We start from the raw sequence: 17964 nt of genomic DNA, 5'->3' as shown, positions 1-17964 counted from the left end.
AGAGGCTGTTCCAGAACAGCCTTTCCCAAAGACTCTCTGCCTTCACTGAATTAGACAAATGCAGCTTTTCCAGAAGAATCATCTAGCAAAAACTATAGGAAAATACCAAAAGCACTTTCACCCATTTGCAATCTTCTCTCACAGGTTATGAAACACAGTGGAGGCAACTGAGACCTTAAAAAAAGAAAAAAATCCTGGAGTGGTGTATAGATGTAACTGGGCACCGGATTTGTATTCTGGAGAAATACTGCCTGAGAAGTTGTTAATGATAAAGCCATTAAATGTTGAATTTCTTCTCACACATCTACTGTGATGCTGACATTCTTTAGATCACTCAAAAGCCATTTTTGTTCTAAGCAAACTTCCTATCAGCTTTAAGTCAATACTCGCCATAAATACCTAAGGGTCTGAAGACATTGTCATTGCCACCAGCTAACGAGTTTGTTATTTCATCATAACGGCCACAAAAACTCTAACCAGGAACAACAGAGCTTATCATCTCAGAAGATACTTTGCTATTTGCAACGATTTCTGGATACAAGTTGCACAGGCAGCTAAAAACTGGGCACATTCCTAGCAACATTCCTCATTTACAATTGTAGAAATACAGAGTAGGGTGGTTTCTTAACGTCTCAAAGATCTTTGAAGTATTTTGACAATAAGTACCCAATAATACCCAGAATTTACTGGCAGAGAGGGTGATACAATTGTGAATGGACAGGGCCTGAAGACCAACAGCAGCCAGAGAATGTCCCAAACACAATGGCTGAATAGGATTGCTTTGTAGTTTATCATACAAATGCAAGTGCAAACGACTACAGCTGTGATACCAAGAGTTTAAGCCCCTTTTTACAGCAGTAAATACCTTAGATATGCTAATGGTGAAACAAAATACAAGGAATGTTCTTCGTACTTCCACCACCTTTATAAAAGCTGCCTAATAACCATCCCACTTGATACTTGCTTCAGCTTATTACCTAAGCAAATATTTATCTTACAAGAGCATGAATATATCTTAAATGAAAAATATTATACAGTAAACTCTGAACACCATCAGACAACTTGCACCAAAATTATGAGCCCTTAATGGATGTTTTCCCATGCAGATTTAATAAAGCTCATAAGGCCTCCGACACAAGAAATGAGCACCAGCTTTCCCTTTCAAGAAGAGAAGAATAGGGCACATTTTGAAGATTTCATGCAACTTATTCAGGCCACTGAACTGTGCTCTTAAACTGAAACTATTCAGGAAACCACCTTCTGTGTATTAAATTATATATATATATATATATATATATATATATATATAAAAAGGGATTCAGAAGCTGACTATATAAAGAAAACATAAGTACTAGGCCAAAGGTGGATATCACCTGGGATAACTATATTTCAAGATATTATTATATCTGCTCTTTCCAGCAATAGCTCTCCTGGGAAAGGCAAACATTTCTATCTCCCAGCGTACGCAGACAGGTTTTCGAGAACATGGCTCTGAAATTATCAGTCCTTTGAGAACGAGACAGAAATTCTGTAAACATGCTGTTTTAATCTCTCCTGTATTTTGACTTTCTTGTCTGTCGTGTCAGGAGTCAGTGAGGAGTTATGGAGGGCCTTCATTGCTATGTTTTCAATTATACTACAGTCTTTAAAAAGCTGTTCACATAACCAAAGCTAGAGAAGACCTTTGTCATTGCCAAGTCACACTTCCTGCCTAACCCAAGCCAAAGACGACTAAGTATTTTCATCAGACCTGGTAACTTGTCTGGGACTGTTTTGAATTCAAGGCTTAAAGTGATGAGGGCCTTGTAAATAGTGTAAAAGGAATACCTAATATTTTGGTTTAACAGATAAATTTGAAGATTTCTCCTGAAAGGAAAACAGGAATCTGACTGAGGTCAAGCCACCAAATCAGACACATGTATGTGTGTTGTAGACTTTGGTACAGCAAAGATCTGGAAAAAAGCCCAATGAAGTCTAATACCAGAAAGGAAAGATAAAGAAAAAAGAAAAAAATCTTAAAATTAACAAGAGACTAATAATAAATTAAGTCTCATTCAAATGAATTTAAATCATCTGGTTTTCAATTAACAACATAGTGCAACACAGGAAATATTTTAAAAATTAAGCCCAATCTAAAATGTTTCAGCAGTCACCATATGTCTTGACAATTTCTCAACCCTATCCCTTCATTTTACTCTAGCTAAAACTAGAACACTAGCTCTTGTTTCCCTTGTGCTCTGAAAAATTATTTTCCAAGAAAATATTTGTTTTTACAGAAAATATTCACCAGCTGCATCTACAGCTTTTCCAGGGCTTGGTAGCCCATTGTTCAAAATTTGCACTTTATATCTTACCTTCATTTGCCTAACTCTAACCAAATATATTTTGATAAATTAGATAATGAGTAACAAATATTTACAATAGATTAAGTTCATGTTTCAGTAGTTTCAAATAATTTCTAAATGATCCCACTAATCTAATTATACATATACCTTCAGACAGACTGCTTGCTATCAAGTGCCATAAGTTACACCCACATGATTCATCCATTAGGAGAGCTGCTCTATTAAAAAAAAAAAAAAAAAAAAAAAAAAACAAAATCCAACCACGCCACTCCCCCCCAAAAAAAGTCGCCATGCAAAATGCTCCCCATATCACTTCTAATTTTAGCTTTTCCTTAGATAACAATTTCCTGAAACAGAGACTGCTCACACAATTCCAGCTCCAAAATGTTACTGTAAAAGTGTTGTTATTTGTAGAAGTAATTTAATGCAAACAATATTTCATATCCAAATATAAAGAGATGTTTCATTGCTTCAGCCTTCTTGCTTCAGCCAGGGCTGTGGAGAAGGAGGTGAAAACAACCAGGAATTACTGAGCTTTTTGGTGGGGGGGAGGGACTTAAAGAATGAGGCAGGCAACAGAGAGCAGTGTACGACCCTGCACTCATCACTGTTCACTCATATATATGAAAAAAACAAGCAAACAAACCCCAGCCAAATCCCATAAAAGTCCAGTTGCTCCCTCCATCAAATTCCTGCTTTACAGTCTGTCCAAATTATGGCCTGGAGGTTTCATTCATGCAGGTCACAGCTGGGATTTAGGGACATGCCTCAAGAAGTAGGGACTGGAGGAATAGCCAGGCACAGGCAAGATGCAGTTTGAGAGATGCTTCTTGTTGGAAACACCAATATGCTGAAATCTCTTTGACCAAACAGTCAGTTTGGCTCCACAGAGTTTCCACAAATAGTTGAGACTAAAACACACGCTACTTAATGTTTGTTTGAAGGCAAAATAGTGCTTAAATACATACACAGCAGAATGAAGCAGCATTTGTAACTCGTGGAGTGGTTCAACATATTTCTGTTAGGAATCAAAACCACTGAGAAGCTGCATTATCCTGGTTTTGTCCTACTTGAGAGCACAAACAAAATAAAGTGCTTTTTTTCCTCCCGCCCAAATGCACAGAATTTGTTCATAAAGCTGCAACAAGCCGGTATTAATCGTCCACCCACAGGCTAACATAAAGTATGCGTAAAGTTTCTGAATTTTTCAGACAATCTTCTTGGAGGCAACACCCTAAACATTCCCCTAAATCAAAGAAAACTGCTGATTCCACACATTAGCACACAGAGAAAGGGTCAAGACCAGGGCACCTCTTTGACTGAAGATCAGACATAAAAATACAACTAAAGCAACTCTGCTTCTTGTCTGGCAAAACATTTGATGAGTTTCTGTAGGATAAATATTGAATATTTGCTGTGTCACATGAAGCAATGGACAGAGAAGGATAATGGAGATGCTATCCAACTTCAAATGCTTTGTAATAACAGTCAAATAAATTAAATTACGAGTCTAACTGTTTTCAGGCCCAAATATGCCCATTTAATCAAAATTTATTATGTCAGATTTTGTTTCAGCTACATTTTCTAGACCTAAATAAAGTCACAGAGGAAAGAACCAAAATCATAATTAGATTTGAGCTCAAGAAGTAAAGAGCATAATTAAATGAGTTACTTTGGAACACTAGTTATTTATCAGCCAATTGGCCTACTGTACTTTACTTAGCTACTTTCCAAATGCACAGTAAAATAGTTTCCCATTTTACAGATTTCAGAAAGCATCCATGCAAAGTAGCTCTGTAAACATAAGAAAGGAGGGCGTTTTTTTAATATAAGCAGTCAAGGTTTTATCCTCACCAGATAACTACTTTATTATATTGCCTTTTAGGCAAATTGAGCACAAGAATGATAAATGAGAAAAAAACTGCCAGATGCATAATATTCATACTTGTACTTTCTCTTAAATTAAGAGAAGGGCTCTGTCAACCTTGTGCCAGCTGCTAGGAATAGAACTATTTATAACTATTAAGATATAAATGTCACTGTGAATATTGGAGTAATTAGCACAATAGCATTTCACAAATAGCTTTAGCAGAATAAAACCATTCCATGTATTTAAATTATTTTAAAATACAATCTGCCATTGTATTGCTCATTTCCTTACTCTAATGTTTATCCTAATAATAGCAAAAAGTTTAATGCTTGAAGAGTTCTGCCCCCGCCACACCTAACAGCACCTCCTGCTTGGAACCTGAAAACAAAAATTATGGTGTTAATTTTTATGTTACGGTTATAAATCCATCATAGTAAAAAAATATTCGATAAAGATATAGAGAGATCCATTTTTGATACTCATGTTAGATCTCCTGAATTCACAGCATAAATGCAAACCTGGTAATTAGCAGAGTCCCTGAAATATGCAAGACATTCCCAATGGCCCACACAAGAAAAATGTGACAGAAGATGCAGAGAAAAGGACATGACACAAAGGTTGTGTTTATGAAGGGCTGACAGATTTTTAGCTTGCTCTAGGGCTAAGTGCTAAACACAAGCAGAGCAAGCCCTTGGAGCATCCCTGCGAGACACAAATCCTCAGATGCCCAGACCACTTTGGGAGGAGGCACTCACACTGCACACCATTCCCACAGCAAAAGCCATTCAGTCTTCGTCAAGCTGAAATCTCTATCGAGATGAAACCACAGGAGCTGGGCAGCAGAAGTGGAGAGTTCCCAAGCAGGCCAGGTCGCCAAGCCAGAGAGCTCAGCCCAACCTCTGCTCCATGTCACAAAGGCAGAGCCGGGGGCAGGCATGCAGCCTGTTCGTCCTCATTCCTGTACCCTTGGGCCACCCTCTGGTAGAAAAGCCAGACATCTGTAGAAATGAGCAGTGAGTACAGAAATTAGAAGGGGCAAAACCAAAGCAGGAGGGTTATGAACGGCCAGGATCATTCAAGAGGACCTGCAAGCTATGAAGTGCCTGAATTTGTGGTGCTGAAACGTAAATACAAATTGTTTAATGTTAATACGCCATAAGTATGTGCTAAACAGCCGATTTCAACAGATTGTTCACCAGGAATTCAGGAGATCACATTTCCTTTTGATAACTCCAAATAAGAAAAACTGCAAGGGCAGATGTGAACACAGAAGCAAACAGAAGTAAATAAAATACCGTGGGCTACTACGCATGGGGAGATGTTGAGCAATAATAAAACTTGAACAACTTTTTTTTTTTTTTTTTTTTTTTAATGAAGCTGAGTAATTTATTAAATAGCCTGCAAAGGAAAGTGTTCATAGCTCCATCAGCTAAAGCACATAAAGTGAGGTTTAAAAGAGTATAAGGATCAACCTGGGTTGTCAAGAGAATGGACAAGATCATCTGTCACCACCATCATGGAATAACAGGCAACAGGGAGTATACCTGGCAACAGTGACACACAGAAAATGTACCAGGGAGAACAAAACTGAGACTGTGTGTTTCTTGAAATCTGCAGTTTAACACCTTGGCAAATCCAAATGCTCACATTTCCTGACATCCAAATTATATCCATTAGAAGTGAGCAACTACCTGAGCTCTGCCATCAGGACAGTTTCCTCATCCTGAGGAGGAGCAGCCAAGAGTGACCTCAGCTTGGCAAAATGACTCTCCTCAAGGAAAAGGTCAGTGAAAATTGAGGCACAAAACATCTCATTAGAGGGGTTCAACACCAAATAAAGCCCAAAGTAAAAGGGTAAATGAAAGCAGTCTATTACCTGGACAATAACTGGGGGCAATCCCATTTCTTTACTATCTGGACCAGAAGAAGTGAAACAATTATGTAACACTACGTGGTTACGGTCACAAAACATATTGTATAATTACATGGGGACCACTAGCACCGAAACCTTGAGCTGTAAAATTGGTTTATTTCTCTTACAACACAGAAAATAAACACAAAATTCCCCAAGTAACAACAGAAAAGGTGAAGCCAAATGATGCCACCTTCTCAGTGGTACTTGTCCTGAGCCCAGTTTCAAACTTTTCTCAGGCACTGTTGTCCATCCAGAACCGTTCATTTAACACAGCATCCATTCCTAACAAAATAACTGTGTCTTGCAAATCATTAAAAAACACATCAAGATACTGTATCAGACTGCTCTGATTACATTGGGACTTAGCTACTACTTGTTGCACTACACAGCAATCACAGATACTTTTCCCTTAGCTTTTACTGTATTGCTAAAATGTGTTATGCCCTTCTATTCCTCCTTCTCCCAGTTTCTTATTACTGGCATTCTAAGAGAGCATCTAACACTGTCTAAATATATATATATATTAATTAAGTTAAAAGGATAATCGTATTATTCTCAGCTCTGTATCTTGGGCCAACTTTAAATGTGGGAAATCAGCCTCCTGAAAGTGCCATAACATTTGTTCCAAACAAAGCAATTGCTCTTTTCTGTCTGCAAACAGAGCTTCAAATGAGGACCTGAGGACGTTCTTCAACTTAAATGGACCATTAAGGGAATCAAAGATTATCTCCCTTAGAACACTTGTTTAACAGCAAGAGAACTGCTCCTCAACATAGTTTCAGAGCTGCCTGGAAATCTGGTTACACCGCCCCACCTTTTGTCCATGAAAGTGATTTATAAATGCTATTAGCAAGTCAGGTGAGAGATCCTAGCTGCATATCTGGATAGAGATCGAGCAATCAGGACAGTAACTGTCGAACTCAAGGAATAAACCTACTCCAGAATAGTACTGGAAAATTAAGAAAGCAAAACTATCTTGTTTCAACAGGCTACATAGGGTGCATTCCCAGCAGAGCTATCCACAGCGCACTGACAAGGGGGCACAGCCAGCTATCTGAAATCCATCATATGACACTCTCCCAGTTCTTCCACAAACATTAATTTACACAACAATCCCACGAACCAGATAGCAAGTAGCCTACTTCTGAGAGAAACAGAAAAATTGTCACCGAATGTCACAATATTTAAAGCCAGTGGCAGAGTCAAGATCAGGGTTCAGACTTCAGTCCTGTGTAGCCTGTGCCGTATCTGAAGAGTATTTCCACAAACCACTTCAATGTGCTGTCCCACAAGATTAGACAGCGCTCAATCCCTCACTCTGCTTGAAAGTAAGAGGTTAAAACCGAAGAGATTAAGAGTGCCCCATTAAAAAGAGGCGATACAATGAATACAGTGTGTTTCCAATATATACACTATTTCATCCTCTTGCCTTATAAACTATTATAACTCATTTTTCTAACTACACTGTACGAAATAATAATTTTCTACTTTTTCAACGTAAGACACAAAATGTACGTATATTTCGTACTCTGCACTCTGCCTAGAACGAAATGCACTTGAGGCAGCTGTTTAACCTTAATACGTCAGTATCTGCTAAACTGAGGAAAACAGAACTAAATGGAAAAGGCATGATTTACACAACTATACCTCCCCTATTACATCGTCATAGGGTGACTCAATAAAAAAGGAGCTATTATACAAACAAAAACGCAGGGTTTAAAGTTTACTGCATCATCAGCTGGATAGTACGCACGACAAACAGCAACATAAAATTCTTAGTCTGTAAACCACAAATCTCATAGAAAATCTATAGCCAGAACAGTAACCTGTTAATCGACGGATCCTTGGGACTGCCTGCTGTATAAAACAGACTAAATACGTATCCTTTTACAAGACTTCATAGACCTTTATTCACTTGCCTAGTTTTCCCCATGTCCGTGCCCTCGCTCATCCACGGGAATTGTTTACAGCTTTGGAGCAACTAGCAGATAATTCTTCTCTTAATCGCCACCTGTAACTTCTGTGTTATAGAGTTTTATTTTGATGCTTGTTCTCAGGAACCAACAAGAAAACACACTCTTTGACGAAATACAAAGCCAACAGTACGTTACTTTGATTCCCTCTCGAAGGCCTGCCCAGGCAGTGTGGGAATGTTTAGCTTTACATCCCTCTCGAAAGGCAGCAACAAACGAGCCGCTGGGCACTCCTGGAGCTCTCGGCCCCCCGGGAAAACCCGCTGACAGCTGCGGAGCTCCGCGAACCCCGGGAGATGCACCGCGGCCAGCGTCTCGCACCGGAGCGAGGAGGCGTCGAAACATTTACACAGCCTGGCAATTTCATCCGCGCGACTTCAGTTATGAAACACGTTTTGCTGAAAGTGCTGCTACCTTCAAAACCCCCGTCCTCAACTGCAAAACAGTTTCCTACTGCCTCTGTCCTCGCTGATGCCAAGCCCGGCCATGGCGTACATGACAGCGGCCGCACACCGGCAGGCCGGCCCTGCCTGCCAGGTGCACCTGCCCTCAGCCCGGAGCGGCCGGGGGCCGCCTCCAGCCCGGCATGGCCGGTGCCGCCGGCGGGGTCAGCTCCCCGGGCAGGCGCTGCCCGGCTCGGCGGCGGCCCGAGCGCGGCGCGGGTTACCCCGACGGGACGCGGCGCCGCTCCCCTGCCCCTCTCCCCGCCCGGGCCGGCCGAACTAACTCTCCCGCCGCAGTCGGGTCCCCGCGAAGGCTCCGGGTCGAGCCCTCGCACGGGAGCCGCGGCGGGGGGGAGGCGAGGCCGCGCCGTCCCGCCGGCAGTGCCCCCTCGGCCCCCGCCCGCGGGGAGTCCCGCGGCCGAGAGGGGCAGCCGCAGGAGGAGGCAGCGGCCCGAGCAGCCCGGCGCCTCGCCCGCGGCCCCTCACCTTTTCTTCTCCTTGTCAGCTGTCATCGCGGCGGCTGCTGCCGGCTCCTGCGCCGCCTCTCGGGCCGGGGCGCGCTCAGCACCTGCCCGCGGGACGCGGGGCTCCGCGGGCGAAGAGAGGGGTCCGGTTCGGCCGGGTCGCCCCCGAGGCGGGCGTACAGTCTCAGGACACTGCCGAGGATTGTACGGCCCGCCCGGGGGAGGCGGTGGCGGCTGCTGCGGCGGGACAGGAGCGACGCGGCGACGAGGCTGTGCAGCTCAGCGCCGCCCGCAGAAAGTTCTCACTTTAAACCTTGGGCCGCCGCCGGCCGCGGGGGCAGGGCCGGCCCCTCCGCCCGGGACCCGGCCCGGCACGGCCCGGCCCCGCCGCCGCCGCCGCGCCCGCCAATGGGGGCCGGCGGGGCGCCCCGGGCTCCCCGCCCCCGCCCCGGCCCCGGCCCCGGCCCCGGCCCGGCCGGGGGTCAGCGGGGCCGCTCCGCCCCGCTCCGGCACCGCTTCGTCTGCGGCGGGGCTCCCGCGCACCGGCACCGGCCCCTCTGCCGCTCTCTTATTTTTTAGTTATTTTAGGTTTTGGTTATTTAACTTTCTCTCCTTTTTTTTTTTTTTTTTTTTCCCTTTCTTTCCCTTTTTTTTTTTTTTTTTTTTTTTCCACAGGAGTGATACTTCCCCGTCGGTGCGGTCCGAGGGCCACCGCGGCACCTGCCCGGCGGCCGCGGAGCAGCTGCGGTGCTGCCCCGGCACCGGGCGCTGCTCCCGCGAGCGGGAGCCGCCCCGCCCTCGCTCCCTGGAGCGACCCCCGTTCAGCCCGAGGCAGGGGGTGTTAAAAAAAAAAAAAAAATTACGAAAATAAAAGCCGTAAGGACGGCGCGGGCTTGGGGCGAGGCCCCGGAGCCATCGCAGGCGTGCGGGGCCGCCCTGCTCCGGCCCGGCTGAGCTCGGCCCGGGTCGCGCACGGGGGACAGGGAACGTGGCGGCCACTGGGAGCAGAGGGATGTGCAAGGAAGCAAGGGCTGTACTTTTGCCTCCTTGATGGGACTTCCTTCCTCTCCCTGTTTTTTCGATTTTGTTTTCTGTGTCGTAGTGCATATTTCAATCCAGGCACTTTTAAAACTCGTGGTTGATGACACATGGTGAAGTGAGTCTGTGGCGAGAAGCGCCAAAGCTCATCTCATGCTCGCACCTGCTATGGCTTGCTGCAGTTAAGATAAATGTAAATAATAAAAAAAACCCCTCTCGCTTTGATTTCTGTTTATTTTAAACCAAAGCAACTATCCTTCCTAGACAAGGGATTATGATAATTTTTCCTCATATTGTCTTTCAGCACTGGAGAAACTTCAGCCTTATCATCCTCATATTCTCTATTTTCATATCTTGAAACAAATGCACACCTTAGCATTAGGCTGCACGAAGTTTTCTTTACTTCTGGAAAATGGAAGTACTGTAGGCAACATCCAAACAAGACTTATTTCTTGCTAATTCAACTTTGAGCCGTTAACCTCTGCCCTTTCGAGGCTGGTTTGTATACAATGGGTCAGAGGGTGTTTTCCTTTTCTTTTATACAGTACGAAAGTTTAAAGAAATGCATTTGGGTTTGAATTTGCATACTCTGCTCTCAAGTCTGAAAAGAGCTACACATGCTTACACAGCAACAGCCTAATTATGTGGTAAGAATTGGGGTTTTTTTCTTGTTATACAAGAGAACCTAAACAAAAGAAACCCACAAATATTTAAAACCTAAGTAAACTTAGTCAAACAGAATTTGTGTATGCAGGACTAAATTTAACCTTCTGGGAATATGAGAATGCAATAGGATCAAAGACCCAAGTCACTCATTTCCTAAATTAAATAGACCTCTTCGTCCTTCATTGATCTCTGCTGATGTCAATGCTCCTTGCTGTATCTTAAAGCACTTCACTTGGATAAACAAATTGCCTTCAAAAATCAGACAAGAAAAGCATTCAAACTGACTAAATCTACACCACTCAGTAACTTTTAATTATTTCACATCTAGCTCATTGGCCAGACTCCTGTTGGCTCTGCCTACAGTGTAGTTGATTAACAGCGTAAATCTCTCACTTTCTTGGACAGCAGGGCCTGAAGGTGCTTTGACGATGGGAGAATTCATATATGAACCCCCCTGAAGAACCAGCTGGCCTGTCCTCTGAGGCACAGATGGGTTGGTGGGCTTCAGCACCGGTCAGTGCCCAGAAAAGCAGGAATCTTGCTGCTGCCTGAGGAAGGTGAAGCAAGACTGGGTGATTCTTACAGCTCCCTCACAGCTTCAGTTCTTAAAGTTGTCTATACTATTATTTCTGGCAAATGAGCTCCCCATCTTCAACACGAAGAAAAAGAAATGGCCTGTCCTCTAGAGCTTACTTTAGTTATTAATTCACTCTCTTTCCCAGGACTGTTCAGGGAGGGGAAGATGAAATGTGTCTTTAATACCACTGTCAATTTACTAGATGCTTTCCGTGGTGATAAGGGACCCCACAGCACCTTCAGGGAGGCTTGCTGGAGAATGGTGGAGAGAATCACATAATTTAATTTTCAAATGTGTCTCATTACTACTTTAATTTCCTTTATGGTGAGTCAGTATTTATTAACAGCAGTACCCACCATAATGGGGACTTTCTCTAACTTTATGCTGCTCAGAAGCTTTGATAGGAGCTACACCATTAGTGAGCGCATTTACTCTACAAATGTGCACTATTTAACCACAGAAGATACAGCTGCCAGGAAAGCCAAACAAAGCCTTAAAATGACAGCAAGCACACTTTGTCCTCTTGATTACTATCACTGTTGTAAAGGCTCTTTCCATTTCATATTCTTACATTACTCCTTACATTTTACCTTGCATTTGCTATGTTTTACACTTTGCTTAGTAGATATAACGCAGATAAAATCTCACAGAAGGGGAGAAAGTGCTCAGGAAACTTCATGAGCTGAATTTAACAGGGGTTCACTCATCTTTTTCTTTACCCCAACAAAGATTTCATCAGGATCAACATACCAGATGGGACTTCTTTACTTTTACCGGTCAGAGAAAATACAAGCTTCTGTGTCTTATCCATTCTGTTCTAGAAGATATTGGAGAAGATGACTCACGTTGCTCCTATGTGAATTATTCTAGACATGCTACAGGAACGCCGAGGTTTTAATTTCTAAAAGTAGCCTTCAGGTAATGTATTTGAAAAGTCATTGACGCCTGCATTGGTATCAGATGGGTTCTTGAAGGGTCCTTCAAGTCTAGAGGGGACCAGTTTTATGTCAGCTGTGTCTGGACTAAACTCTGGGGAAAAGAGAGACTTACAAAAAACCCCGGTGGTGTGAGAGCTAATTTCACAACCCACACTGAAGTTTAAACTACATTAACAAGCTAGGAAACCTGCACAGGGTAGGGACAGGGCCCCTGGTGCTCATGGGGAACACCCCATCACCCAAACAAGATGCTGGCAATCTCCTGATTACTGCCACTTATTCTGAAACACACCAGTGATTTAGGACCAGTTATGCTGCATTGTTTTTTCCAAGGATATGCATATGTATGTAATCAGCCATCCAAATCAGCACTTACACCAGTTTGAATGCTCATAGCCCATCCAAATCAGCACTTACACCAGTTTGAATGCTCATAGCCGTCGTCAGCCAAGTGAAAGCACTTCTAGTACTCCGGTTTATATATGCATGCTGCTGGCACCTGGACTGACTGAAGAGTATTGGTAAAACAGAAGTTTGACGCTGCTCAGCAATTAATGCTCCGCAGTAGTCAGAAGAAAACATGTATACTCCATTTTTGCAGGGGAGGCAAAATTTTTAAAATTAAAAGCATCTCTTAAAAACAGATTATTGAGAGGATAAAGTGTTTTAGCTTCATTAATAATCCCTGTCTGATTTCTTTCTTTTGCTAGCTCCTCAGTACGGCAAAAGCAAAAGGGTTGATGCTTGTAATAACAAATAATGACATGATGAGAAAGGAAGGGGAGAAAAGAGAGCCCTGTTATTCAACACAGCTGAACCTTTGGAAGAAGGAGACAGGATTCTTCACTTACTCATACCAGAGTAAGTTAAAGCCACAGAACATTTATTAACCATGATAGCAAACGAGACAGTGAAATCTCAAACTTCGGGTTAATTTGTTAGCAGGGGAAAAGGGATGCTTATGAAGGATGGATAGAATACAGAAGGTCTACGAGAGAAAGTGGGGACTACTAGTTGGGTGGAAATATTAAAAAAATATACCTGAACCTTGGGGGAAAATAATAATAATAATATGCATATATGTATTATGAAACAGGACACATAGATTGCCCTTACACATAAACAGATATAAAGAATATCTTGTGGCAGCCCTGCCCATTGCCCTAGGCAGAAATCAATCCACAGTCTATACGATATCCTGCACCCGCCAGCCTAAAATGTACTTTTGAGGGAATGAGCCGTTAAGATGTTTTTGAGAGCTTCCAAATACTGAGTGCACACCTCCAAGCAAGGCTTACAGATAAGCCGCAGCATTTTGAGGCATTGATTACTTACAGACACATTCCAGACGTTACAGCCATCACACTCTAATGAAAAAAAGACATGATGGCCAAAATGTTGGGAATGTACCTGTAAATATTAAAAGGCTTAAAATTACTCTGCTTATCTCTTTGCCTTTTTCAAAATGACATCCTGAGGATGTTTTAGGTTTAACCCAAGGAAAAGTGGTCAAAGTAAGTCTAATTAACGCAGCAGTGTGTTGCTGTAAAATCAGATTGGAAAGAAAACTCATGATGAAGTACACAGAAACACTCCTGTCATGATATTGGAAAATATAATTTCGAAATTTTGGGAAAATTCAGCCAAGAAACGAGGGAGAAAACAGATGCAATCCAGCTTCTTAAATGGAGAAGAGTTCTGTTTTGTGTTTTCCTCTTGACCTTCAATATCTTAGTTTTAGAAATATGATGGTTCCAAGGTGAGCATTTTTTTTTTTTTTTTAAATTGGTCCATACACAGTTAATGCTGAACTCATCTGCTAAGCAGTACTCTGTCTCATCATGTAGAATGCAAACAAGATTCCAGCATATCAGGAAAAAATCCTGAAGAGGAGGGGGGGTTAATCTAGGAATATAGTCTATTAATGCATGTTTTTGGTATAAAATGCAATAAACTCCAATTTAATGAAATTGAAGTATGAAGTGGTGCAGTCTTCACTTAATTTTCTTAAATTCCTTTGTAATGTTTCTGGAAGTTAGGCACCCTACAGGTGTAATATGGATGATTGCCTCCTATTCCGTTTCAACCTGTTTACCTCACCCTCTGTATCACCCACGAGCTGCCAGCGCTAGCATTGGGCAGAAGAGGTCTGCAGCCTCTGGCTGCTCCCTGACAGCAGCTCTGAGGGGCAAATGTGGATGTGAGACCAGAAAAGGTCTCAAAGCCAGGAACAGGAACATTTAGAAGCTGGGAAGGGTAAACGCTCCTCTAGGTGGAATTTAAAAGCCAAATTTTGTAGCAATGTTTTTAGTACTCATTATCACCTATCCCCAAGAGAGTTGTCACCACTGAGGAGGAAGAGGAACTGTGTCAATAGGAGCAAAAGCCCTGCACGCTGGATGAACATCCAGAGAGAAGGGAAACCGTGATTGAAGATTTTTGCAATACTGAAGCCGATACCAATGCCTAGTAGTTAACATTCAGTCACTCATCAAATATTTATTTAGAGACAGTGTAACACGCCCGTTGCAAAACTTCGAGTTTTTAGAAAGAGCCAAGAAATTGTGGTTTAGGTTGTTTCTCTTCCCCCCACCCCCCCCACCCCCACCCCCCTTTTTTTTTTCTTGGTTTGTTTTGGGGTTTTTGTGGTTTTTCTTGTTTGTTTTTTTTGTTGTTGTTGTTGTTGTTTGTTTGGGGTTTTTTAATATTTTTACTATTCTTATTTTATTTTACAAACCTAAATGCTACTATGTCCGGTTGGTCCCCGCTCCGGGTGGGAGCTGACCTCCAGCTAGCTCGGGTCAACACGGACACAAAGTTTCCAGTTCGTTTTGGCTTCTCGGCTCAGCAGATGGACCCAAAGGTGACAGTCAACAGCAGCAGAAGAGAAAAGGCTGGCTCTCAGCTTAGCAGGTTAAAGGATGTTTATTAGCAGAGATCTCCAAGCTCCGAGGCGAGCGGCTCGGAGCTTCCAGGCTGAGAACCCCGCGGCTGAGAGCTTCTAGGTGGAGAACCCAGCGGCTGAGAGAGTTTCCAGGCTGAGAACCTGGCGGCTGAGAGAGTTTGCTCCTCCCTCCCACCCCCTATAAGCGGGGGAGGGTCCCAGGGAGGATACAAAAAAGACCACAAATCAGGGGTTTCAGGGGGTAACAAGGTGTGCCGACCCCCAAGCTTCAGACCACTAAAATCCAGAGCCAAAGGAATTTCCCCCAGGCTACCTATCACATGAAGCCCTCTGCCGGAGATTTCACAATCTGGGAGGGACCCCGGGAGTGATAGGCAAGCTGCCCCAGAGAGGGGGGTTGGGGCAGAAGGGATGTTACATGTCATGTGAGGTATGGGATGATTGACACAAAACACCTTATTATACAGACAACACAAAAGGGATACAGAATTGGGGATACAGTGAAACGAACCATAACATAAACTTCTTACAAAAATCTAATAAAACAGTTCTGCACCACCACATGCTACAGCACATCTGTTAAATATTTTAATCTCTGGCAATTACCTCTAGAGGGTTTGCATGACGCGTGAGTGATCCTCAAGTTTATGGTGACGTTCTGTAGGGCACTGAATTTCCATCATAACCCGGATGAAAACTCAGTTTAGGGTGAAACGAAAGCAATGAGATCTCTTCTTAATTCCGGCACTAAATTCTAATTTAAGCCTAATCCATGTAAATAATTTTCAGATTTGTTTTTATTCTTAGACAAAGACTAATTTACTTTTTAAAAGGTCTTGAAAAGCCTTTGTTTTAAACAGTCCTCAAATTACCAATATTCAACAAAGCCACTTAACCCATTTACCGTGCAGACACTTGCCACCTAAAGAAGGTGACAAATTACTGTAAATATGCAAAGCAATCCTAAATTCTTCAGCCACTGCAGTACTAAATGCCAAATGATAACTTCCTTATCCCTGCATCCTTTGAAATAATCACACCTTACTGCCAAAGCTCACTGATTCTAGACACTTGTTTTTTTTTCTCCTGAAGGAAGGCTAGTTTTTTCATAGGCGATGTCCTTGCTGGTTGAGATCCCGGCGCAAAGGCACTGCCGTACCGCCGGCAAACGCATCCTCGGTGCCCGGACACCTCCCGCGACCCGCGGCGGTCACAGATACTGACGGCGGACAACAGTAACCAAGCCTTCCTCTGCTCCCTCCGACTCGGTGACGAAAACAAAACTTCCCTGAGGGTGTGACCTGTGGCAATGAGTCTGATCGGCCCCCAGAGACATCTGGGACAGCCTCCCCCCGCCCAGCACGCTCCTGCTGCTCACCAGTGGCCTCCTCGAAGTCCCAGAGGTCACAGAAACCTGACCACCTGCAGTGCTGGTGAAGTTCGCCTTTTTCCCTCCTTGCCCTGAAACTTGTTCTGGTTCCGAGAACCAGTCCAAAATTCGTTTGGCACAGGGTCTAACACTGGTTTCTCAAGCAGATGAGCTCCTGGAAGTATTTATAGGCTCTTAAGTAATGATGAAATATTGGTAACAGTACAGTGATTCACATACAGACAAGGAGTTATATGGTCACCCCCCTTTTTCCCTCAAAGCCATTGTTGTGCTATGTGTTTTCCTTCCATGTCTATGTGCTCCATGCTTTGCATGAGGCATCTGTTATCCATAATGACCCTGGCTGTGTATACTAAGGGATACTTCTTGTCATTTACCTGTAATACATATTTTACTACATGTCATTTAACCAAGGAAAAAAAAAAAAAAAAAAAAAAAAAAAAAAAAAAAAAAGTAACAACAGGAGGAAACAGCAACAGTCACTTACTTATGTGGAGAAATAGATTTAACTTGATTGCAAGTTGCTTTGATATGGGAATAGCTTAATATTCTCCAAACCCTTGACCCTTGGATTTCAATAGTCATAAGAATTAAAACAAGAAGGATCATTACAGCTTGCTCCAACATTAATGATAAACCCAAGACAATTTAATCTACTAGTGAGCTTGCTCACAACACATACATTCAGATAAAAGTGTGCATGATCTGATTTTTGCATAATCAGAACCAATATTAAGCAGCACCTACACAAGGGTAGGTCAATTTTCACAAAGTCAGATTTGGGGACTTTATAAATACCTTTACACAGTCACTGATTCCAAATTACTCTTTACATTGCTACAGACAGCTACAGTCAGACTACAAATATCTGAAAATCCTGTTCAGCAACATGGAATCTGAGACACTGTTATAGATAGCTGGGTTTTTTTCTTCTTATTCTTTCATTACCAGTGACAAAGGAGCTGGTCCAAACTTCCACACTGTCTTTCAAAAGTCTAAATTAATTTCAGAAAGTGCCAAAACCTCTGAATCTCCATCTCTAACAAGTTTATTAGAGCTCCACATCTACCTTCTTCTTCAGAGCAGTTGTAAAATAGTGTTTGCTCAAGTTATGTGAGCTGTTGACTTACTGATTTTATGTGATATGTCCTATAGACAAGGTAAGGGCAGCAGCCAAAGAAGAGAACAGTGTTTAGAACTTTTTCTCCTCAGACAGCAAGGCTTTGGGAACACAACTAAAACCTCCAATTACATTTTTCTAATAGCGGAGCATGTCAGACCAGTAAGGCTCAAAATCTCGGCTAGCCTGACAGGCTCAGCAGGTTTTCACCCTAAATTGTGTCACCAGCTCAGAGACAAGAACAGCAGAGTCCCAGACAAGCCTTGCATCAGAAATGAACGACACATGAACTCCCATTCAAATTTTCAGAGATGCAGGTG

At 43.0% G+C, this 17964-nt stretch overlaps 1 protein-coding gene across 1 annotated transcript in view; it reads right to left on the bottom strand.

Annotated features, from left to right (window-relative positions):
- EPAS1 (endothelial PAS domain protein 1) overlaps positions 1-9291 on the bottom strand; it is a 76715-nt gene extending 67424 nt beyond the window's left edge. The window contains exon 1 of the mRNA XM_040057723.2: positions 9033-9291. Coding sequence (XP_039913657.1) covers positions 9033-9058 — 26 coding nt within the window. The 5' untranslated portion in view covers positions 9059-9291. The remainder of the gene's footprint in view (positions 1-9032) is intronic.
- Positions 9292-17964: the final 8673 nt, after the last annotated feature.

This window comes from Hirundo rustica, chromosome 3, assembly GCF_015227805.2.
Source record: "Hirundo rustica isolate bHirRus1 chromosome 3, bHirRus1.pri.v3, whole genome shotgun sequence".
Lineage (NCBI taxonomy): Eukaryota > Metazoa > Chordata > Aves > Passeriformes > Hirundinidae > Hirundo > Hirundo rustica.
This window is presented reverse-complemented; position numbering and strand designations above follow the sequence as displayed.